The sequence below is a fragment of the Thamnophis sirtalis genome, unplaced genomic scaffold (genome assembly GCF_051295495.1).
Source record: "Thamnophis sirtalis isolate CommonGarterSnake01/CBP01778 unplaced genomic scaffold, rThaSir2_p1.2 scaffold_9, whole genome shotgun sequence".
Taxonomy (NCBI): domain Eukaryota; kingdom Metazoa; phylum Chordata; class Lepidosauria; order Squamata; family Natricidae; genus Thamnophis; species Thamnophis sirtalis.
The window spans coordinates 36,122,835-36,149,279 of record NW_028261389.1 but is presented as its reverse complement, the minus strand read 5'-3'; the positions used below and the strand labels follow the sequence as shown (position 1 = coordinate 36,149,279).

The 26,445-nt window shown below is 35.6% G+C and overlaps 1 protein-coding gene across 2 annotated transcripts in view; it reads left to right on the top strand.

Moving 5' to 3' along the window:
• NEDD1 (NEDD1 gamma-tubulin ring complex targeting factor) overlaps nt 1–13,344 on the top strand; it is a 39,801-nt gene extending 26,457 nt beyond the window's left edge. For both annotated transcript variants that reach the window (XM_087723325.1, XM_087723326.1), the window contains exons 7-15: nt 1,045–1,246; nt 1,586–1,775; nt 5,260–5,391; nt 5,763–5,810; nt 5,959–6,182; nt 7,092–7,233; nt 7,722–7,878; nt 9,985–10,051; nt 10,517–13,344. In XM_087723325.1, coding sequence (XP_087579451.1) covers nt 1,045–1,246; nt 1,586–1,775; nt 5,260–5,391; nt 5,763–5,810; nt 5,959–6,182; nt 7,092–7,233; nt 7,722–7,878; nt 9,985–10,051; nt 10,517–10,621 — 1,267 coding nt within the window. In that variant the 3' untranslated portion in view covers nt 10,622–13,344. The remainder of the gene's footprint in view (nt 1–1,044; nt 1,247–1,585; nt 1,776–5,259; nt 5,392–5,762; nt 5,811–5,958; nt 6,183–7,091; nt 7,234–7,721; nt 7,879–9,984; nt 10,052–10,516) is intronic.
• The last annotated feature ends 13,101 nt before the right edge of the window (nt 13,345–26,445 follow it).

Here is a 26,445-nt window from a genome sequence, read left to right as displayed (position 1 = left end):
AGATCTCATAGACTAGGCCTCCTCCGAGTTCCATCTGCCAGCCAGTGCCGGCTGGCAACTACAAGGAGGAGAGCCTTCTCAGTAGTAGCTCCGACCCTTTGGAACGATCTCCCCGTGGAGATTCGTACCCTCACCACCGTCCAGGCCTTCTGCATAGCCCTTAAGACCTGGCTAGCCCGTCAGGCCTGGGGACAAAGATAATTGCCCCCACCCGAATGATGAATGAATGTTGCTCATTATTTTATTCTATGTTTTGTCTGTTTTGCTATTGTTTGTATATCCCTCCCTTGATTTTATGTAAGCCGCCCTGAGTCCCCTCAGGGAAAAGGGCGGCCTATAAATGTTAATAAAACCCTAAAACCCTAAACCCTAAAATGATTACTTATATGTCAAATCTTGAATTTGAGTTTTCTGCAATTCATTTAGATAGATTAAATCAAATGGGAAAAGTGGAGAAAATCCAATGTTGATGCCCTAAAATTTATTATTTATTTTACTGTCTCAGACAGTTAAAACCTTAAAATCTGTGTTTTTATTATAAACCTATGATGGTTGGAGTGCATGAGAAGAAAAGCTAAGCAGAAACGACAAATAAGGTATAAGATGTTGACTCTGATAGTGCAATTTTCCATGCCACATACTTTAATTTGTGTCAAAATTGAGAAGGTATGACCAGCAGTATTTAAGGATATATTTCCACTAGAAGAATGATGACATTTGTGTGTTATCTTTATTTAGGGATATATTTACACCTTTGTGTATTAACTTTATGCATAAATATTTAAATATAAGATGAATAAATAATAAAACTAAAAAGATAAAATGGGCAGATTGGTAGAGATAATCATTTATCGTGATCATGTGTGTCTCAAATCTCATTTTGGGCATGAAGCCCACTCAATAATCTTGGGTCAGGTGTATAGATGTAACCTAGATTAAACCCAACAAAGAACTCAGTAAGATAAAGGTTTTTATTTAGAAAATTCTATGTAACATTCTTATGGTTTTTTCCCCTTTTGTGTTCAATATCTTTGACATATAAAGGCAGTTGAGAACTTTAGTAGCAGAAACTCCTCTAACTGCAGTAGAATTCATGCCCGAAGGAACTTCACTCACTATTGGATCTTCTCGTGGAAAAATATACCATTATGATTTAAGAAAGCTGACAGCACCTGTGAAATCAGTCAGTGCTCACAAAACGTCTGTGAAATGCATAACACTGCAGAATTGTAACAGTTTTTCAAAGGTAAAACATCTTGAGCATATATTGATGAAATGTTGATTAAAAAAGAAGACTAAATATTTTCCATTTATAGTAAATCAATAAATAAATCATGCACATTTATTAAGTTTTGAAATGTGTTTAAATTTTAATTGTATTCAAACTGTACAGTTTTTATGTCTACAAAATGGCTGACATTTCAATCATACTGATTTGTTATTTAGCTTGAAAATAATTTGTTTGAATGCTTTATCTTTACAAGAATTAAAAATGTCAGGATAGTTGATACTAGTATTCTAGATATAGTTGTAGATAACTTTTTTTTATTTGGAATATTTTTGACATACTTATTTTTATTTTTAGTCTAGTCATAAAACAAGTTCAAGTAAGCAAACTTGCAAAAAATCAGATGTTAAATTGACAAACAATGCTGGAGGAATTCAGAATGTTGGTATTTTAAAAAATCTTACATCTAATGCACCTGCTACTTTCCTGCCCCAGTCCATGCCAAGTAATGAAGTTAAAGGAAGTGATGCTATTCCAGATAAATCAGGTAAAAAAAAGAATTTGAAAGCTGTTGAAAAAAATATGTTAGTGCCAAAGAATAAATAAAAATTCTTATTTCATTGTTTTGTTTTAACATTTCTGTAACCCCACTGAAATGTTGTTTTTATTATACAAAGTTATTCACTCTAGCAAGGGCTGTGATTTTTTTTCTTGCAAAAAAAGTTTCTTAACTCAATCACAATTGGCCTATGGTAAAAATTATCATCTTGGGGTCAGGGAAAACAGAATAAACAACACACATACTTAAAAAAAACCCTCTCTACTTTCACCCAAATTGCATATGCTTAAAACAGATACACAGTATGGCATTGCTGTTGAATTCAGCCAAGAAATTTGGACTCCAGAGCAGAGGTGAAATTCAGCAGGTTCTGACAGATTCTGGAGAACCAGTAGCAGAAATTTTGAGTAGTTCAAAGAGCTGGCAAATATCTCTCGACTGGCCCCAGAGTGGGGGGGAGGGGGAGGGTTGCAGCTTTTGCAATATCCTTCCCCCAGGTGAGGGGTGGGAATGGAGATTTTGCAATATCCTTCCCCTGCCATGCCCACCAAACCATGTCCACAGAACCGGTAGCAAAAAATTGAATTTCACCACTGTTCCAGAAGCTATGGGAGCAGAGTTGTTAATTCAAGAACTATGTATCTTCTACTGAAGTAACCTGATTGCATTTTTTTTATCTTAGCTGAAGATCTTCATAAACCCAGACTTATTTAGTGCATAGCTCTGCATAATGCATAGCTCTGCAGAAATGAACTATACAGTGTCTTCAGTTGTGCTTTTTCCTCCCCCTCTCTGAGAGAGGGAGGGATGGAGGGAGGGAGGGAGGGAGGGAGGGAGGGAGAGAGAGAGAGAGAGAGAGAGAGAGAGAGAGAGAGAGAGAGAGAGAGAGAGAGAGAGAGAGAGAGAGAGAGAGAGAGAGAGAGAGAGAGAGAGAGAGAGAGAGAGACTGACTTCTATGTCTGCTATTCCCAGCATCGTTTATTGCAATACTGATTAAAAAATCATGTAACGAGTGAGGATTTTTTTGTTTGTTCAGTGAATCAAGCATAGTGCTCTAAATCTGTGCTTTCCAAATTTGGCAGTTTAAGTTGAATGGTCTTCAACTTCCAAAATTACAGAATGCTGGCCGTAGAATTCTGGATGTTGAAGTCTACTCACCTTGAAGTGGCCAAGTTTGAAAAACACTGCTTTAAAGAAACATTTAAAACAAGTTTCTTTATCTCCTAAGAGAGCATAATTAGAACATTTTTCCTATTATTATTCAAGTAGTTTCACCAGTATGAATTAAGATCACATGAAGTTTTATTAATACTACTTGATAATGCCTTGGTAAGGTCACACTTGGAATACTGCATCCAATTTTGGTCACCACGATATAAAAAAGATGTGGCGACTCTAGAAAGTGCAGAGAAGAGCAACAAAGATGATTAAGGGATTGGATGCTAAAACATATAAAGACTGGTTGCTGGAATTGGGTATGTCTAGTTTGATGGAAAGAAGGACTAAGGATATACATGGTAGCAGTGTTCCAATATCTCAAGGGCTGCCACAAAGAGGAGGGAGTCAGTTATTCTCCAAAGCACATGAGGGCAGGACAAGAAGCAATGGGTGGAAGCTAATCAAGAAAAGAAGCAACCTAGAACTAAGCAGAAATTTCCTGACATTTAAAACAGTTAATCATTGGAACGACTTGCCTCCAGAAGTTGTGAATACTCCAACACTGGAACGTTTTTAAGAAGAGATTGAATAACCATTTGTCTGAAATGGTATAGGGCAGGGGTCTGCAAACTGCGACTTTGGAGTCACATGTGGCTCTTTCCTCTCTTTGCTGCGGCTCCGTCACCAGTCGGCGCTACAATTTTGAGAGGAGCTTCCGGTGGGGGGGGGGGGAGACACAGTGCGCCAGGAGAAGACTCTATGGCAAGGGGAGGGTTTTTCCAGTTGTCTCCACAATTGATAGGGCTTTGGGTTATGACAGGTAGAGGAAAAAGTATGCCGTGCTAGGAGGAGACTCTATAGTGGGGAAACTGAACTTCCGGTCAGCTCCAGAATTGAACAGGGGGCTTCCGGTTAGGGCCTTTGTGGCTCCCGGTGTTTTCTGTTGGGAAACGGGTCCAAATGGCTCTTTGTTTAAGTTTGCTGACCCCTGGTATAGAGTTTCCTGCCCAAGCAGGGGGTTGGACGGAAGAGCCGAGGTGGCGCAGTGGTTAGAGTGCAGTACTGCAGCCACTTCAGCTGACTGTTAGCTGCAGTTCGACGGTTCAAATCTCACCGGCTCAGGGTTGACTCAGCCTTCCATCCTTCCGAGGTGGGTAAAATGAGGACCCAGACTGTGGGGGCAATATGCTAACTCTGTAAACCGCTTAGAGAGGGCTGAAAGCCCTATGAAGCGGTATATACGTCTAACTGCTATTGCTATTGCTAAGACCTCCAAGGTCCCTTCCAATTCTGCTATGCTATGCTATTATTTCTTTCTTTTTGAAAATTGCATGTCTTTCTTTTTTAAAGATAACTGTATATAAACTTTGCATAAAACAATATAACAAAATTCTGACTTCGACACTGGACAATTTTAGAAATCCTTTTCAGTGTGCCATTCTAGGCAATGTCTAGAAACAAAAGGTTGTAGGCTTGTGGATGCTTATGGAGTCTCCTGGGCATTTAAAAAACATATCAGATCCTTGGATAATGATTTTTTATATGTTAAATGTATTCTGTACTATTCATTATTTTTCTTGTTTTGAATAAGTTTGCAGTCTGTCCAGAAAATTCCAATCACTGACATAGTAATGCCTTTTTTAAGATTTGGAAGAGATTTTGAGAAATACTTATTTACAGAAAAACAGTTCTGTCCTGTATTCAAGGCCAGTATTACCACTAGACAAAATGAGATAGTCATTACTGTTAGTGCCCATAAACTAGTGTATAACTTTAATATGCCCTGTCACATACTTTCACTCATGTTAAAGAAATACTCAACTACAAGTTCACATACAATGGGAGGGGTGTGATTCTTCCTTCAGACAGTAAATGTTCCTGCCAACCCTACCTGTATTGTTAATTAATGCCTAAGGAAAACAAGCATTCTACCAGTGTTGTGGGTATCTTGGCACAGAATTTATTAGCATTCATTGCCTACACAATTAAAGTTATTAACAGGCATGGTTGGTAATGGTTATGACTGTTGCTTGCAACTCAATATTAATTATATTTCCTTAATAATAAGTCCCATTGGTTGTGTGGAACATATTACCAATTAAATTATGGCAGCATTCCATCTTTATAAAGGCCAGCTTCTTATTATAAATCTCTAAACCCCTTATCTGAAATCTGCTGGACTTGTTTCATTATTGCTATGACCCTTCAGTATACCAAATTATATTGATTATGAAAACAAGTTGCTTGAATGAATGAGAGTTTAATTTATTCTTAAAGCAATTTTTTATTTTTAAAAAATGTTTTCCCCTTATAGGCTTGACACAGAGCAGCAGTTTGGATGTAATTCCTTCCAAAGAGATGGACCATGGGTATACTTCTAATTCAACTAATTTTGAAGATTTGGGAAGAAATAGTTTGGGTGACCTATTTTCTCCACTTCGAGATGGTATGTTGATGCTGAAATTAAACTGTATGTTTACTGCATTAGAACTCTTGCTCCTATTGTCTCTTATGGTTAGAATATTACAGTCTTTCTGTAACCATATATATTAGGTGGACCAAAAGTTGAATTGAAGAATACTCATCAATTATTTCTCATCAAATTGGAAGAAGATCCTTAAATGGATCCTTTTTTGTCTAATATTTTTTATCAATGATTTGGATGAAGGGATGGAGCAAATGTTGTTTTATTATATTTGTAAATGATTCAAATTCATCTCATAATTTAGAAAACAGAATTTTTCTGTAAAATTAGGTTAAAAGTGGACTATTGGTTTTTTTCTTCTTGTACTGTCAATATCTATTTATGTGTTCTAGATGTTGTGGCTTGTAAAGCAAATGAAGATGTTCCAGGAAAGAATGATGGTAAGCACTTTTTATAACACACTTTCTGTTAATGATAGTAGCAGTATTATAGCAGAAATCTAGAAGTAACGGTAAAATACTATGTCAAAAGACTGATTACGTATCAAGAAAGCAATGCAAATATATTATCTTTTGCTTTGCATTATAGGTTTGGATTTTCAGTCTTATCTTTTAAGCATGGATTTTCTCTCTCAGTTTAATACTGCTTTACCAGCAAAAAAAAATCCAGCAGGATCAAATCCACATATTATTCATTCAAGTCCATTTAATGTATTTGGTGGATCCCCCATTAAAGAGGAAGATGAGCATCCAGATATTGATGCTAAAAAAATAAATCATGGAAAACAAGAATCCAGTGAGCACATCAAGCAGGTATAGTGTGATTACAGTTTTGCCTTTTATTTTGCTTTCAACATCTCCCCGTTTGCATAAAACATAAAAACGGTTACATCTTCCATCATACAATCTTACAGGAATGACTGCATCAGTTTTGTAACAAGATAGATCAGGAACACTTTGACTACTGTATATGCACAACTTTTTCTTCCTATTCATTTTGGAAATATCAGCTGCTATTATTATTATTGGGTCCTAGAAGGAAAGGAATGATGAAGGCTGCCTATAGGTTGAGCTTTGCTTTCTTGAATGATTCCAGCATGCCAGAATTATGGTACTTGCTTGCTTGACAGTTTGACATTTTGTCCCAATATGACAGTTTATCAGTACTGTGGTTTATCAAGTGATAAAAAATGGGGTGGGTGCTGCTTTGTAAGTCTGAATCTTGATCCTTGTCACCTCCTTATTTATTCATTTATCAAATTTGTATGCTACCCATCTCACCTAAGTGAATCTGGGCAGTTTACCAACAACAGCATAAAATAATGTAAAAATGTTCTAAAAAGCACAGTTCAAAACAGATAAAAATTGATAGATGCTACTGTATATCAAACCTGAAATTGTGTGGACAAGCTAAGAACAGATATGGATGCTTAAAAATAAGCAGATTAAACCCAATACATCCTCTTGAAAATTTTAATAAGCAGGTCAGATGTACTCATTGCATTTGCGGAAAGAAGACGCCAGTGATTTGGATCTATAGGATTTGAATCCTAGTATGTGATAAATGATAAAAAGATTCAAAGAAGAGAGAAATTGTTACCTTGCAACAATCATGCTGATAGCAAAAATAACCACCTATTGTATTTTTATAGGTCTTTCCTATCCTCTTTTTACATTGTTATGGGATATTAATACATGTTTTTTCTGTCGACCCTGCTGTAGTTGAACGCCTCGAACTCTGATTCACCTCTTACTCCACCTGTTGCCAATTTAATCAAGAGTCCTGATTCCAGAGAAAGACTCATTAAGAATATCCAGACACAACTTTTATATGAATCACCAATTAACGGTACTACCTCAACAAGTAGGTGTAACTCACTTTTGTAGTATAACACTCAGGAAATGCCGACATTTTTTTAAAATGCAATTGTATTTCAAAAGTAATTTAAAATCTTTCTTTAAACCTATAACTATATAGGTTAACTATAAATAGTTAAATCTTTAACTATTTACATTGCTGAGCTGAAAGGTGATATGACACAAACTTCTAACTCTATGAATACAACATAATTTTCCAGATAGTGTCTCCATTAGTAGGTATTCGATTTTGATTGATATTCTTCAAGGTTTTATCCTTAATATTTTGGTCATACATGTGGTCTAAATTTGTACGCTGAGTGAGGAATTCTTAACAACTCTTCCTTACTTTGCAATATACTATAGATGATGATGATGAGAAATGATACGGTAAGATTTGATATAGATATCTTTTCAAAATGTTATTTTGCAGGCTGCTTCCCTTTTTATTCATGTAAACTTGAAATGCTCACACTTCTTGGTTGTTTTGCATAGGTCCAAAGATAACCTCCAATATTACTTCTGGAGTTGCTAGTACACTATCAGAGAAAATAGTAGATACTATTGGAAATAGCCGATTGAATGCACCTTTATCATCAATACAAATTCATTTCATTCAGAATATGATACAAGAAACTTTGGATGATTTCAGGTAAAGAGAATTAGATCCATATGTTTTTTACCATATTTTTTTGATACATTTATTTTTCATGAGCTTTACCACTTAGTAGATGTTGTATATAAAATATTTCAAAACTGAACCGTTCTGAATTTGGTGTGCCCTGATTCAAGAGTGAAACAGGTTTTTTTATGTGATATGGCTGCCTTAATAATGTTATATGTCAGTCTTCAAACAACTGCTAATGGCATTTTCATATCAAATCCTAGTTATCTTTTCCTAGCTTCATATAAATGTTATGGGCTGACACATTCCCTGCTCATTCATCAGTAGGTATCTCTTTGCCAATTCACTTAGCAGAAAATATCTCAGGTCCTGAAGCAGATTAAAACTGCCCTAGTGATCAGGAGAATTGTTGTGGAGCAGTATTTGATGGGGTAGGTGATGGCTCAGATTTTCTACTATTGAATTTGCTCAGATTCTACTATATTCATAGAATTCCAGAAAATTACTACAGATACTATAAATGTTAAAAGTTCATATCACATTGTTTATCTAAAGCACTGCAGATGCTCCTTTAGTCACATATTTTCTTCTATGGTTGGTAATAACATTACTTAATTATAATATATTACTTGCTTCTTTAAACTTTAATGTTCCTTTACTTGGATCCACAATTTTCTAGAAGCATGCCAAGATAACAAAAGTAGATATTGACATATCAAAGTACAACCAACTCCTTTTGTGTTACATATTGAACATTGCTTCACCTGAAAGTTGCTTGTAGAAACTGGATGCATAAAATATTTTTCTTTTATTTGATACATATTATTATATTACATTTTAAATAATGTTATATACTGGAATGCTAGCATGTAGTGGTGAAGGAGCTGGATTAACCCACCCTTAGTTTTAGCAGGCAACTGAGTGATCATTTCTTTCCATCAGCCATAGAACAGCATTATGCTCTGTAACAATCCGACTGAAGAATCCCTTGTCAGATAATGCATTCATTGATGGATTTACTGCATAAACTAGGCAAGCGCAATGCAAACAAGTGGACACACTAACCAATGCAACAAGAATTTAGAAAAGAACCATTATTATTATTATTATTATTATTATTATTATTATTATTATTATTATTATTAGTAGTAGTAGTAGTAGTAGTAGTAGTAGTAGTAGTAGTAGTAGTAGTAGCCCTGTGGAAAACTATTGAGAATTAAAAGAAATGTTTTCTATTTGTACTTATTTCAATTCATATCTAAAATACAGCAAATATTTTAGGCAGTGTAATTAGTTTACCAAGTGTTTGAAAATAATGATCTAAATTTTTGGCAAGGTTTCTATATCCAATATTTTTCAAGATAAATATGAAATAGACTCTTTTAATGCATAGGTACTGGTATTGAGTATCCCATGTACTATAGGTGAATCCTAATTTTTGAATCTATAAGAAGACTTCTAATTTAGGGGATTTCTTAATACTTGTAGATATAAAATGGTATGTGGGGAGAGAGAAACAGCCTGAGACACGGAAGCAGTGTGAACACTGCAATATGTTTCCTAAGAAGGAGGAAACGAAATAGTCAATTTCCTGAGTGTCAAATTTAGGATTCAGCTAACTCTATTGTTCATATGCACAAACGTATGCACACTCTCACACACAAACAAACTGATGCATATCTTATGCCTGCAACAAAATATACAATTTCTTATTTGTCATATTATGTCTCAAATTATATTTGCCCTATTGTGTTTGGTAGAAGTATTTGTAGAATTATACATATTTTGCAGAATTTCTAACAGAAGAGTTTTCCAACAGGAGAATTTTGCACACTTCTGTTTATTAAAATAAACATATGTCTTTCTCTATATTCCATTTACCAGGGTAATTTAGAAGCCTGATGCATTAGCTGTCATATTGGGTACTTGACACGGGAAATGCAGTAAGATGAAGAGAAACAGTCTCTTTCCTAATAGCCTTTTATTTCTAGTAGGTTCCATCAAAGAAATACATTAACATTGAAGTGAGGGGATATAGTGGGATGATAGTTTATCATTTTGAAATTACCTGTGTAGTAGTAAATTTCTGAATTGGGGAAAAAAAAGACTAGACTTGTGTTTTTCTCTCCTCAGGGAAGCTTGTCATCGTGACATTATAAATTTGCAAGTAGAAATGATCAAACAGTTTCATGTTCAGTTGGTATGTATACAAATATAAAGAGTTGTACATATATGTTGACAAACTTCCCTTTCATTGAGCACTTAGTATTTTATTATTCTAAATCTGGGATAGGCAATCCAGATGTTTTAAAATGCAACTCCATCATCCTTTACTGTTAGTCATAATGGATGTGGAGCCAAACAGTAGGAAAGCCACCTTTTCAGCAGCCCAAAGGAGAAGGTAGGAGCCAGGACAAAAATGTTCCAAGATTATCAGTTTAAGAATAGCCATTTCCAGATTAGTGGTTTACTTAAAAAGTAAAGAATGTGACAACATTACTCTATTTTGTTTGTTTTTGGTTATCTACGACAACTACAAAGTCTACCTTTCTGTAAAAAAAAAAAAAATCTAAGGTACTTTTTAAATGTTGCTGTTAAAATTTCATATTTAACAGTAATTTAATATTAATTCTATTACATATTGATTTTCTTTTCTTTTCTCTAGAATGAAATGCATGCCCTACTTGAAAGATACTCTATAAATGATAGTTTAGTAGCTGAAATTGAAAGATTGCGTGAAGAAAATAAAAGACTTCAAACCCACTTCTGACAGATTCCTATTCATGTGAAGAAAATAATTTGATATTTTTGTTCCAAGTGGCTAAGACATCATGATGTCATCTGATAATTTCTGAAGTAGAGTGTAACTTCAATATTTCTTTCAGTACCAAATATTTTTAATTGTAGAAAAGCAATAGATACTGACTTAATACAGTAAATGCACTTACATTTGTATCAAAGTGTTTCTATGGTAAAGAAGTCAGATGAAAATTGAGACTAACAGGATTATTAACCGATTCCCTATCTGTGTATAAAGTGCCTTTATAAAAAAGGAAACTAAATAGAAAATGTATTTTGTATAACAATTCATCAACCTTCTTTGCCTTGTGTGGTGTTGATGGAACTTTCTCCTTTTAGACTGAAAAAAATGCAAGTGCCTGACTTTTGATTTTTATATTGTACGTGCTCTTTAAAAGCCCATATCTTTCCTACGATGGTTACTTTGTAAGTGTAGAATACAACTCTAATATGTAACTCAATTGTAAACAAAATACCCTCAGTTTTCTATATAATTTCAAAATACAGTTTGAATAAACAATATGTGTAATCTCGTCTAAACATATTTGACCCAATAGTATTACTGTACTAAAATCAGCAATTCTTCAATCTGTTCTTTCAGTATAGTTTTATTGATTTCTAGTGCAGCCATAGTCAAACTCAGTTATTTCAGTTTGACTTCGGTATTTGGTAGATTTTTTGTTATTAAAGTTGTACAATTGAATGGGCTTAATGTAATTTAATATGCAAAACAAAACAACTAAACTGTTCAGCTACCCAATGGGTTAAAAGTATCTCCTGGATATTCCTGTCACCAATTATTTTTTAAAAGAATGCAATTTCCATAATAGAAACATGTGCCTCTGATGTAAATAAAGAAAATGTTTTCTGATAGTCCAGTTGTATCAAGTTGATACAATTCTGTAAAATGGTTAGTTTATCCATTATAATATAAATTTTATTGAGATTATCATAATATAAAATACAAATGAAAATAAAGTTGGTAGAGAAATGTGGAAGGGAAAGAAAGTGGAAGGAAAGGTATGGGATAATAGGGAAGAGAGAAAAAAAATATTCCAACTTTTTTTCACATCAGTAAAATGCAAAAAAATGGTTAATTATCCATGTGTACATGGTGATACAGTCTATTCCAGAATAAAAAGAGACTGCCTTTGAACGCAGCAGACTGTACTTATTGCAGCTTTGTAAACCCAAATTGGCCTCCTTCAGGATGCTGCAGTCATGGATTTTATCCATCAACAAGGAGTTTGGATTACATTTTCAAAAGATTGTGTCAAATTGTCCGGTACTACACTAAATTCCACAAAATGTAAAGATATTTCAATATTTTAATAACATGAATAATGCAACTTGAATTTGATTTTCCAGGTGCCACTTAGTTGGTAACAAGCTAGCATAGCTATTTATAAGTATAGCAAACTGATTTTAGGAAGGAAAGTTCTGATTTCCAGAATTGTGTATGCATTTAATATAAATGGCTCCATTAAAGCCTTTTGTTTTCTATTCATACCACAAATCAGCAGAATTACAGTATTCAGAAAGGAGTAATATGCAGCAATTCTATACATTTTTCATATAGGACTTGTAGTAGATGGTTATACTAACCCTGAAATTGACAATGAACCTGTGGGAATTACTGTGAAAGGCAGCGTGTTTAAGAACATGAATCAGTTTTAATTTCTTATGCAGGTAATGCATATTATTTTGGCAGAAGATATAAAATACTTGGAAAATGTGTCAAAACCTTGTGCTTGTCTTCCTTCCTTATATATCTTTTCCATTATCTAAAGCATTTGATAATTTCAGGTCTCTTGTTACACATAGCAGAATTTATATGACATGTTACTTTCTTTTATATTCTGCAGAACCAAAATCATGAAACTGTTCAGTGTTTAAAAATGTAATCTATGAAATGCTTTCATACAGAGTATATAGACTATTCAATGCTTTTTGTACATCTGATTTAAAGATCTGACTGTTTTCTGTTCCCAGTAATCTGGCATGGAAGGTGCTTGTCTTTCACATGACCTCTTAGAATCATTTACAGAAAATGCAACCGTATTAGATTCTTTTGTAAACCTGCCCTATACAGAAATGCTTCCAAGATTCTATCCAAAATTCTATGCAGAAGAAATGTTGAAATGTAATGTATATTTAAAAATCATATTGTCACAAACTAAAAGAAAATCTTCAGCTAAGTATTGTTATGGAAGATCTGTACTAGAATACTGCTTTTGAACACGTGTAAGATAGCCAGGATTTTAAAAATAAAACATGGTGACAAGCACAATATATAAGCTACATTGATGGGAATGTTGGCTTTGGTGAGTGGAAACCAGAATGAAACTCATGGTGAGTTCTTAATTTACTGAACCAGTTTCCCACTGTGAAATCCACAGGTTTCTGTTCTGAGTGAATTTTGGCATGCTGTTCCATTTTTCAGATTAATATGCTTTCTTTGTTCATTTACTAAAAACAGAGAGTGTTGTGTGGTATCATAAAATCCAATCCAATTAACTTTTAAAATATTTTAAAGTAAATATTGTCCTTTTATTGATATCACAGTTATATGGTTGCTATCATTATGTTGTTTATTATTATAGCATGATTTTATTGTACATATAGTATCTGTGAGAGACATGGATGGTTCAGAAATGTGAAAAATAAATAAAATGAGATTCAAGGCAGAAACCATAAATATGTTCGTTTAATATGATGAGAAAAAAAATAAGAGTGGACTTGGTTCTACATTTTAGAGAAAAAAGATGTTCACATAGATAAATAGTATTTTTTGAGGATGGGAATAAATAGCAATAGCAATAGCAATAGCAGTAGACTTATATACCGCTTCATAGGCCTTTCAGGCCTCTCTAAGCGGTTTACAGAGAGTCAGCATATTGCCCCCAACAATCTGGGTCCTCATTTTACCCACCTCGGAAGGATGGAAGGCTGAGTCAACCCTGAGCCGGTGAGATTTGAACCGCTGACCTGCTGATCTAGCAGTAGCCTGCAGTGCTGCATTTAACCACTGCGCCACCTTGGCTCTTATAAATCCTTTTTGGGGGAAAAGCACTGGATTAATACACATATATGGACAGCAATTATGCTTTCATTAAAGGTAATGTATTAAATTGAACTCTAACACTGGAATTTAAATGTAATAAAAGCCAATACTAGCATACATAATATCCAAGAAATTACAACATTGACTAGTTTTGGTTATGTCACTTTTATAATTAATGGTAGTTGTTAATCCCTGTGCTTGTATTTAATTGGGAGTCAAATCATTTTCAAGTAACCACAAAAGTATTTTTAAATTATTACAATTATTTTCCCTTGTGATTTTCTACTTAAATCATAACCTAATTCTAAGTGTATGGAATTAGGTTTTGTAGCTCAAAGGTTGCTGTTTCCATTTTATTTCATATTTTACGGTAAAGTCAAGGGAGTGCCTCTTGCACGCATATATTCCCAGGCTGGATTCACACCTTACTTAATTGTATTATATTGGAAAACTGGGCGTTACATCATACTAAATCCAAACCAACCATAGTATGTTTCAATACAATGTACAAACTATGTTTCTCTTTTCACACTTCCTCTTTTATATGCTTTCTAAATTAAAGCCACTGTTTCCATAGTGACATGTCATTCAGAACGGAAGACTCAATGGAGTGAATGGTTGATGAAATAACCAGCTTCATAATGGAATGAAAATGGATATTGTCCAAACCTATAGCAAAGCATTTGATATTTATTGAGATTCTTTTTTGTTGTTCTGGAATATTATGTGGATCTGAAGTGGGAATAAAACTTTTTCCAACATCCATGCTTTTCTTTTGGGGTATTCTGCTTTTTTTTTTTTACAGCACTGAAATGAAAGCCTCTGCTTTCTGATGTAGGTATATTTTGTTGCCATAGAAACAATGATCTCAGTGGCAGGGATATCACTAACCTCTGCTTTGAAAACAAACCATACAATTGCTTAATAAAGAATGCTTTGAAAGCTTGGGGCAGGCTGGGCAAGTGAAGGAATCTAATCAAAATATCCCTTGTTGCAAGAACCATGAATAATGTGACTAGTGTTGCTGTTTTGCCCCTTAAGACTTATTTTGTACAAAGTTTAGGAACGCTTAAGGTCACATATTTCTAATGATGAAAGCAAAAAATTCAGTTTTTTAGCCAGTAATACTATGCATTCTTTCCTGACCGTAAGGTCTGCTGAATTTGGTGGGATTTAATTCTGAATAGATGTGTATATAATTAACTTCTAAATTGCTTTTTCTAAAACAATCTCTTGTTTTATTACTTTTCTTTTTTAAGCCACCTTTTAATATACACCATTTTTATTGCTTTGTTACAGGTAGCCCAATGCAAAATTTAAGAAAGATATATACAGAAAATAATGTTGGTTTTATTTGTAACATGCATTTTGTTTCTTATACTTGCATTCACGTATTATGAGGCAAAATTAGGATTTTTTCCCCCAAATGATTGCTAGTTGGGGACTATAGGAGCAAACTTTCAGGTACAAAATGACACAAGTCATTGAGATAGGAATAAAGGGGGAAGCAATGTGTGTGTTTCAGTAGACAAAAGCTTACCTATTTCTTCTAAATCATTTTCTCTCTTAAAAGTAGATTTTCATAGGATCTGTTAACCTCTTCCCTCCGTGCTTGTATCTCAAGCAAATTATGTGTATAATGGGCTTCTATAAGAATGGCAATGTCTGTATTCTGGAATCATCTAAATGAGCTCACAAAGACTTAGCCATTTCTGTCAGTCACATATGAAAAGTGGGTAGTAGGCAACTCCTGCATGGAGATTACTGCTAATGCAATGAGTAATTTTCTTTTGTGGATTTACAACCCAGTAATATTGCAAGGAAAGAAGTGTAGTATATTATTCTTTGAGTATCCTTTAAAATGTAATTAAAATTTCTACATAGACCCATCTCCAAATACTTAATTTCAGCTAAATTCTCAACTAATTCTACAAGTAAATTATAAAAACAACAAATACAACAGTTTGTACAGTCATGAGAGAAATAGTAAAAGACTAAAAATTGAAATTGAGCCCAACTGGTCTTCATTTAAGGTGCCAATCTATGGTTAGGTATTACATTTGCAAGCAAAGCCAACTATCATAGGAAATTAATTTTGGGGTCTTGGTCAGACAAACGTTACGACAACATTCACATGATTACTGAAGAAAATGTTAAATAAAATAATATAGTGCAGTTTGTTTGATAGATAGATCAGTAGATAGATTCAGTTAGTATAGCATAATATTCTGAACTTCCCTTCTATGCCTGCTTGAGGGTAACATCTTGTGCAGTAGCGTAAAGTCTGTCATATACAATAAGCTGATCAAGATATACATTTGACTTAAGACTAACTTTAGCGTGGATTCTGTTCATGCACATTCCCATAATTGAAACTCTTGGTAAGGCCTACTTTAGCTTCTTGGTATCCCAAGACCCACTTTGTCTCAAGAGAATATAAAAGTTGTGGGTAAAATACTAGCATTAATCAACAATTGTGGCTCAAACCCCTTTTAATATAGAGTTTTGCATGCTGACATGGGACACTACTTGGAAGAGCTTCCTTTGACTGAACTTCCTCATCTTCTGGTAAAAGTTGGGGCAACACCTTGATCTCCAATTTTTTTTAACACTGTAGCTTGAGAGATTTTTTTTCAGCTCATTTGTAAAAATAAATAAATCACATAATAGCTAACATTATTTTGAGTATTTTCTGAAGTATATGATGATAGACAGCTTTTATACCTCTCTGTCATTGGAAAAATCACCTGTACTGTTGTTATTTAAAATGCGCCACTTAATGATGTTCCAGACCACATTTATAAGTTTTTTTTTTTTAATAATGAAGACTAGGGTCTGAGTTTTATTAAAAATGAAAAGGCAAATCCTCCCACTCGGCGATTCCATGGATATATAATTTTTTTTGCATCAGCCTGGAAGTGGACACTATATTCTGGGATGTCTTTTGACCTCCCAGTCTATTCCATAGGTCTTGGATTTCCTGAATACCAATAGAAGAGAATATTTGTAGTTCAGGGTTGAATGGTGGGATTCTTGCTGCTCTGGTGCTTTTTTTGCAGACATTTCATTATCAAAGTAGGTAACATCAATTCCTGAATAATAAACTGTCTGGCCCCTGCTTAGATTTTTCACAGTTATTGGTACAACTTCATCAAGTAGTCTGTATAAAAGAGAATCAAAGCCATAACTTTCCTTATCTCTATTACAATTGCATTGTGCTCACTTCCTGGCTTAGAGGGATAGTACTTCACTTTGTCTAAAGCAGTGTTTCTCAACCTTGGCCACTTGAAGATGTCCGGACTTCAACTCCCAGAATTCCCCAGCCAGCGAATGCTGGCTGGGGGATTCTGGGAGTTGAAGTCCGGACATCTTCAAGTGGCCAAGGTTGAGAAACACTGGTCTAAAGAACCCATTTCGGAATCTATATACTACTAAAACTCATTGTGTTTACCTGTCTTTCTAACCTCAGGTTAGCCCAAATGCTGCATTATACTGCAACAATTTTTGAATCAAGGTATCTAAAATCTAATTTAAAGGATATATACAATATTTGGGATCCATTACACCTCTGCAATTGAAATGTTCACAATGTTCAGGCCAGATTTATCGGCAAAGTTGTGGCAGTTGTAGCATCCCTGTGGTAATGTGTGTTTTTCTAAGCTTCCTGCCAATTTCCCACAAGCAAAGTCAAGGGAAAATTTGAAAAGAAGCTGTAGGTCACTCACTGATATTGCTTTTTTTGCTCACCTGTGGTCATTCTGTATATCTGCCTAGGTAAATAAATATTGACTTCTTAGTGAAGTTTATATACCACTAATTATTTTTTTGTTTATGACATATTCTTAGATGATCATGGAACTATCCAGTAAAAACTATGGTCAGCCTAAAATGTAATTTTCTAGTCAAAAAGACTGCACTACCTTTCTCTCAAAGATGACCCAATATGCCACAGATTTGTCTAGTTGATTGTCAAAATTAAATAGTAGTTGGCAAAGATAGATCATGGCTTTATATCCTTCCCATGTAGGCCTGTTTCTGACGTCTTAGTAAATGAGAGAAATGTAACTGAGAAGGTCATAGATTTCTCCATAAAGAATGGCAAAATACTGGTTGATAATCTGTTCTATATGTAGGGCTCATTCAGATGTTGCAGTATATTTTTGCAGTAATTTTTGTGAAATGTTAGGACTTGGAAGGCTATAAAGCCTTCCTTTCATTTTCTGTGATATTCTCTTAAGTCCAACGTGTCTAATAACATGGCAGGTTGTTTACCTGGCATGGATTTGCTGGTACTGCTTAATGTTAAAACAACATTTAACTGCGTGAAAAATTTATAACTGCCAACATCATTAATGTGTATATTTTGTTAACTACCATGAGGTGGCACTCTGACTTCACTTAATTCTGTTTTTAGAATCTCTGCATTTAAAGAAAGAGTAGTCATGTTACTTTAGGAACAGGTATACCATTTGTATCCAGAGCTAAAGAATAAGATTAAATATAATTCCAGCAAATAACAGATGGTTTTATATACAGTAGTTAGAAGTAAACCAATGCAACAAAAGGCAAAAAATATTTTTATATACTTCACAATTGCCTAAGAAATCAAAAGTTTCTGGAGTAAAAAGAGGCCAAAAAACTAGAAGAAAATTGCTCACTTGAAGCCTAGCTACTAAGGAAGCAACATCGTTTTAGGTATTTTCTGTGCTATAAAGCTCTTGCTAAACCAAAGTCACATTTTTGATCCTTGATCCGGATTTATTACTCTGAATAAGAAAAGTTTGGCTTGCTTAGGATTGGTAGGATGAAGACTGGCAATGGGAATTCTCATATTCTGCCATTCAGAAAGTATAATTTTACTCTTTTAAAAAAGCTCAAATTGGAAAATACAAGTTCCATATACCTCATGTTTTTAAAAAATGGTCTGGAATGCCTGAGAATAATGGTGTGTGATAGAATATCATTTACAAGATCATTGAAAAAAGATTTTAAACAGTGATTTGAGTATTTATTTTATATGGAAAAAGCTGCTGGGGAAGGACCATATCTCATGAATAAAGTGTTATCTCAGATTAACACTCAGATTTGGTTCTTCAGCTAGTCTTGGAAAAAAATCTTGCCTGGCACCTTGGACTGTTACTGTCAGTGTGTCAATAGTCACAGTCTGTATGGCCCTGTAAGCTAATTCTATTCCCATGAGCTAGTGTCTTGTGTTTGCAGAAAAATGGCTTCTGCAGTGTCCATGGCTGATTCTTATATAGCCAACATCACACAATTCACAAACAAACAAGTGTTTTCAGGCTTGGACAATCACAAATTTACAAAAGGCTAAACAATCTGGGTTACAACACTGGAAAAGGTCAAGGAGAACTTACATACAGGTGAAACTTGAAAAATTAGAATATTGCGCAAAAGTTCATTTATTTCAGTAATGCAACTTAAAAGGTGAAACTAATATATGAGATAGACTCATTACATGCAAAGCAAGATAGTTCAAGTCGCAATTTGTCATAATTGTGATGATTATGGCTTGCAGCTCATGAAAACCCCAAACCCACAATCTCAGAAAATTAGAATATTACATGCAATCAATAAAACAAGGACTGTACATAGAACAATATCAGACCTCTGAAAAGTATAAGCATGCTCAGTACTTGGTTTGGGCCCCTTTTGCAGCAATTACTGCCTCAATGCAGAGTGGCATGGAAGCTACCAGCCTGTGGCACTGCTGAGGTGTTATGGAAGACCAGGATGCTTCAATAGTGGCCTTCAGCTCTTCTGCATTGTTCGGTCTCATGTCTCTCATCTTTCTCTTGGCAATGCCCCATAGATTCTCTATGGGGTTCAGGTCAGGCGAGTTTGCTGGCCAATCAAGCACAGTAATCCCACGGTCATTGAACCACGTTTTGGTGCATTTGGCAGTGTGGGCAGGTGCCAAGTCTTGCTGGAAAATGAAGTCAGCATCCCCATAAAACTCGTCTGCGGAAGGAAGCTTGAAGTGCTCCAAAATCTCCTGGTAGACGGCTGCGTTGACCCTGGACTTAATGAAGCGCAGTGGACCAACACCAGCAGATGACATGGTTCCCCAAATCAACACAGACTGTGGAAACTTCACACTGGACTTGCAGTGTGTGCATTCTTCCTCCATACTCTGGGTCCTTGGTTTCCAAATGAGATGCAAAAGTTGCTCTCATCAGAAAAGAGGACTTTGGACCACTGAGCAACAGACCAGGTCTATTTTTCTTTAGCCCAGGTAAGACGCTTCTGACGTTGTTTGTTGTTCAGGAGTGGCTTGATAAGAGGAATACGACATTTGAAGCCCATGTCCAGGATTTGTCTATGTGTGGTGGCTCTTGATGCACTGACTCCAGCCTCAGTCCACTCCTGGTGAAAGTCCCCAACACTTTTAAATGGCCTTTTCCTGAAAATCCTCTCCAGGCTGCGGTCATCCCTGCTGCTTGTGCACCCTTTTCTTCCACACTTTCCCCTTCCATATAACTTTCTATTAATCTGCTTTGATACATCACTTTGGGAACATCCAACTTCTTTTGCAATTACCTTTTGAGGCTTTCCCTCCTTATGGAGGGTGTCAATGATGGTTTTATGCACAACTGTCAAGTCAGCAGTCTTTCCCATGATTGTGATTCCTACTGAATCAGACTGAGAGACCATTTAAATGCTCAGGAACCCTTTGCAGGTGTTATGGCTTAATTATATGATTAGAGTGGGACACTTTGAGCCTAGAATATTGCACCTTTTCACAATATTCTAATTTTCTGAGATTGTGGATTTGGGGTTTTCATGAGCTGCAAACATTAATCATCACAATTATGACAAATCACGACTTGAACTATCTTGCTTTGCATGCAATGAGTATACTCATATATTAGTTTTACCTTTTAAGTTGCATTACTGAAATAAATGAACTTTTGCACGATATTCTAATTTTTCCAGTTTCACCTGTATTCAGTGATGATAGGATATTGTCTCACTGCTGAGAGAGTTTATAGTTTATAGTTTTATTGATTTGTATGCCGCCCACTCCCGAAGGACTCCGGGCGGCTTACAATAAAACAAGGGAGGGGGAATAATACACAAACAACATTAAAATATACAACTGTCACAATCTCTGGGGGGCTGGATATTTCGAGAGCCCCCCGGTCTGCTGGAGCAGCCAGGACTTAACAGCTTTGCGGAAGGCCGGGAGGGTAGTAAGGGTCCGGATCTCCACGAGGAGATCGTTCCAGAGGGCTGGCGCAACAGAGAAGGCTCTCCCCCAGGGAGTCGCCAGCAGACATTGGCTGGCAGATGGAATCCGGAGGAGACCTAACCTGTGTGATCGAATTGGTCTATGGGAGGTGATCGGCAGGAGGCGGTCTCTCAGGTACCCAGGTCCGATGCCATGAAGTGCTTTATAGGTAACAACCAGCGCCTTGAAGCGGATCCGGAGACTAATGGGTAACCAGTGCAGCTCACGGAGGATAGGTGTAATGTGGGTGTACCTGGGTGCACCCACAATCGCTCGCGCGGCTGCGTTCTGGACCAGCTGGAGCCTTCGAACACTCTTCAAGGGCAGCCCCATGTAGAGCACATTACAATAATCCAGTCTTGAGGTCACAAGGGCATGAGTGACTGTCTGAAGGGCCTCTCGATCCAGGTAGGGTTGCAATTGGTGCACCAGGCAAACCTGGGCAAAGGTCCCCCTGGTCACAGCTGACAAATGGTGTTCAAAAGTCAGCTGAGGATTCAGGAGGACTCCCAAATTGCGAACCCTCTCTGAGGGACATATAATTTCACCCCCCAGCCTGAGAGATGGAATATTTGGCCAATCTTTGGGAGGGAACATCAGTAGCCACTCGGTCTTGTCTGGATTGAGTGCCAACTTATTTACTCCCATCCAGACCCTAACAGCCTCCAGGCACTGGCATATCAGTGAAGAAGATGACAAGTGGTGGGGATAGGATGCCAGAGGATCCTGGGAAACAGCATGGCTGGCATTGGATATACCATATTCCTGCTGACCAATATCTCAGGGCAGCATCATTTTAAAATGGTTTGTTTATACATTCAGAGGAAGATGAGTATTGCTGATTGGGCTGATAAACCGTCTTCTCTGCCATGCCTTTCTGGAGACTCTGTAAACATTACCAAGTTACCAGGATATGTGTTACCTGGAATTATTAACTCTAGACCAGGGGTGTCAAACTCGCATCACCATGGCATCATGTGACGTATCGGGACTTGTCCCCCCTTTGTTAAACTCTGTGTGGCTAGTGTGTGATGCATCCGGCCCACAGATTATGAGTTTGACAGCCCTGCTCTAGACTGAAATCTTTGGTGCCAGATTCTTCCTATCATTAAATACCATTCACCGCTATTGGTAGTGTGTACATGACAGAAAAGTTGAGGAAGACTAAGAACAGTATTTATACTTCTGACTATGAGGGAGAAAATTCACATAAATGTTTCTCACAGTTTGAGCTATTCTTTATTAAATGAGATGCTGCTGCACCTGTGATATCTTCAAAAAACGGAACAGGGTATATCACTGCCATTGGGAACTATTGAAAGAGGAGCAAGACTACTGATGCCATGACTAAAAGGAGGATACAAAGCATGTGCTGATGGCAAGTAGTTTTTTTTTGAAAACTTACAATATAGACCCATTCACTTCCTATTGAATTACAGTACCTAAAGTAAACTTAATTTGTAGTGATTTCAGTTGGCTTATAATTCTACATGTAGATGTACATACCCACCCACTGATGTTTAATCTCTTGCAAATGGCACTGGATTGATGCTTTGGATATTTATTATATAGAGTCAGTTGCTCTGAACCTACACAAAACAGTGACTGGATATCAGTCAACACTGAACAATTGCAGACTATAACTCAACAATAGCTCTCACTATTGGCTTTATTGGTGAGGCAGCTTGATACTCACTTTGTAACAACTGAAAGCTGCTGTATTTGCTAAAAATACTTGACTATTATCCATAGCTGCCATTTTGTCCATCCAAACTATTTGAACAGAATCCTTTATATATGTCATATTTGAGGGTATTGAACATGATACATTGGACATCTTGAAAATTTTTATAAAAAGTTTTTTTTAAAAAAAGATAACTCTTTCCCTAAAACATTTATGTGAGTTTTTCAGATTATAATAGTATTTCTCCAGCAGAGAGCAGATCTAGCCTATAAATTAAGCATGTTTAACTTATTTTTCTGAAATTCAGTTAAAAGAAGATATTAATGTACAATTCTGGCTGATGTTGAATATATGTTTCCATCCTAAAGATCATTCTAACACCATGGTCAATTCTGCCAAATTTTCTACAATGAAAGGAAATATAGGAATGCTGTTTTAAACAATTTCCCCTAATACATGCTTTTTAAAAATTTGAGGCATTTAGTTAAACAAAGGAAAATATATCAAATATATGCTGATGTTATTAATATTTTTGAGTCCAGAATTATGGATGCTAATGGAGTCAAAGCATTACAGTATTGCTTTCTATTCTACAACTAAGACTCTGTTGCTGGAACATGCTATTCATTACATTATCAGAAGGATTCTGGTAGCAGAATCTGTTGTTTCTGACTAACAAAAATTATTGAAGGTGTAGGTTTTATGAGCTGCTGTAACAGGGTAGTTTTTTCCTGGATTGTCCATGTTCATGATCAGAGTGAATCCAAGATGAAAGGCCCAAAGCAAAAAGTAAAACAGTGCATCTTCCATCCAGTACAAAAGCAGGTCTGACAAATGCACTTTGTTTTAGTTGTGGTGATAGATTAATTTCCTGCATTGCATATGAATAAGTTAGGAGCATTTCAAAATAGGTTGAATGACATGCTCTACTAGAAACCTCAACAGCATCTTTTCCTGCTCCTACACCCATTTCACAAAAGAGTTAATTGCAAGAGTCAATTGTAAGAAATTCAGTTTCCTGCTATTTATTTACTCCAGTATTACTTCCTCTTTGTAGCTTTTTTCTGTAATAATAAATTGCTCAATTAATGTTTACTTTTCTGACATTTATTTCGAATGGAATTGTTGGATGAGCCCAACCCTGACGTGTATCCTAAGGCCTGCCTTCATCAAAAATAGAGTGGAAGCAATCTAAAACCCAGTTTTTAAAAAGCCCAACCTGACTTGCTCTTCCATTTTGTTTAAAAAAGCCTGATATTATTCTCAAAAGCTTACAATCATTTGCTGAAACACTAAAAAGAATACACAATCAGTTCGAGTAAAAATACAGCTACTGAAATAATTGAATCTTGCCCAGGAAATAACTTTCCCGCAAATATAAATCTTACAACCTTTCCCAAATGACAGCACTAATGATAGCATTCTGAATCAGTTTGGGGATGAGATATTTAAACTGCTTGTTATATCAATGGAATCAACACCATGATCTGCTGTTTAGATCAGGCAGGGTCTCCAACCTTGGCTACTTTATGACTTGTGGACTTCAATTCCAGAATTCTTCAGCCAGCATGGCTGAGGTCCAGTTGAAGTCCACAAGCCATAAAGTGGCCAAGGTTGGAGATCTGGATTAGACCATCTGGAGAATTGACTCTTGCTGATAGGCAGGAAAGGTTCCCATCATCTTTCCTTTTGATGTTCCTGTTCGTTTTCTGTCCTTAGTGATTGATAGTTGGTCAATTCCTGCTAATATCTGTACAGGTAGTCCTCAAATTATAACCACAGTTGGAGCTGGGATTGCAAGTTAGTGTAGTCATAAAGTGAGCTGTCACATGACCAAATCAACTTGCAATGGCAATCCTGGCATCCCTCTTGCAGTCATTAACTGAAAATCGCAGATTGCTGTCTTTGTAAAGCTGTGGTGACTTTGAGCATAGCACGGATAGGATAGTGTAGCTGTATGAAACATTGCAGATTTACAAAGGCTCAGAGAGCCCTGTGCAAGAAAAGTTATATGGACAAACTGGCTCCGAAAAGGAAGGGAGCAAGGTGATTCTGCTTTGGCTGCAGCAGCTGCATGACAAAGGAGAAAGATCAGGGTAAGGAAATGGGAGAGAAAGGAATTCTCTACATTGGAAAGAATTGGACAGTTCTAGTTTGACTGATATGGGGAAAAAAAGGATATTCAAAACATATTTTGGGTTCTCTAAATAAATAACCACATTCCAGTTGGTAATGTAACAATAAACTATGATCAACTGAAATAAGCAAAAGTTTCTCGTTAGAGGAGGAGTCAAGACAAAATACAATAATTGTATTTTTTAACATGACAATAGACCCGACTAACTATAATTAATGGGTGATTTAAGAATAGCAAAAGCATATTTACAGTGGATTTGCAGCTGTTAACATGTTGTTCATCATTCTACAGTTCGATGTTTGGATTATTCCTATTAGTGGTACCTAGGATAACAAATGGTTAGAACAAAGTAAACTTTGGCACGATTGTGTAATCTTACATGAGGCCAAGGCACCAAGATGTTTTGTAAAATTTCATGAAAAGATAATAAATATGCACAAATTGGCAGAAATCTCAAAAGATTATACTGATTTCCTGGAAAATCCATAAAATATTCGAGGTGTAGCGATATCACAACATTTTGATAATTTCTATTTTTTTTAAAAAAAATATTTTATTTGGATGGTATGTGATGGTCATTTGGAGTTTGATAGAAGCTTGATAGAAGATACCTGTCCCAGAAGGATTTTAAATATTTTTTGAAATAAGTTTTCTAAGTGGTTCTTAAGGCTGTTATTTTCAGCTTTAAGAAAATAGCTGGTAGTGATTACTGTTTAACTGAAAGTAGATATAGTTCTGAACATATGGAATGGTTCTGTCTAGTTAATTTAATACACTTTGAAATGAAATTTCAGACTATGTAGGTCACATTTATATGTGACAATATGTATGGTAGGAGTTCCTGTAGTGAATTCTCACCTCTTCAGCATGATGTATGGAAATTTGAAATTTCTATTCAAGGTTTATGAAAAGAAAAACAGTGTTTTTCTTTTTCAGTCCAGTAAAAATATGCATTTTTATAAGCCATAATTAATGACAAAATGTGAATCTAATCTGTGACTTAATATTCTGGTTAACAAACTAGAATATTAAGTCACAGGTTAGGTATGGTTTGGCATTGTTAACTATGGATTCACAGAAAGACTAATCCCATATTTAGAAGAAACAGAAATCATAAACAGAAGAATATAATTATTCATAAAAGACAGATAAAAAAGGATTGTGAGCCTAGGAGCTTAAAGCTTACTGCTACATAATAAATAAATAACCAAATAAATAACTAAACAAATAAACATGCTGTATTGTATCACAATATGGCTAATTTTTCTAACTTCTAGGTACAGAATATTTTTAACACCAAGATATATAAGAAAAGTTTGGCTTCATCCAATATAGAATTTTAGGTGGCAGTTTAGACTGCCACTATTAAAAATTAGGGTCATGATACAGTTATGACAATTGTACAATCACTGAATAATAGAGACCTTGGTAGGATTATAGATAATATTTCTTGTTTGTATGACACTTCATGTCTATGAGTCAAAGCTCTTGCTGTTGCTGTCCTTATTTGAATATGAAAACAAATGAACTGTGAATATTGATGTCCTACAATATTTATCCAACAAAAGAATTTGCCATGATATTAATTACCTTGGTGACATAGCCTGCCCTCAAATTCTTGTTGTTGTTTTTGTTCAACATTATTTCATAAAGATGAAAGA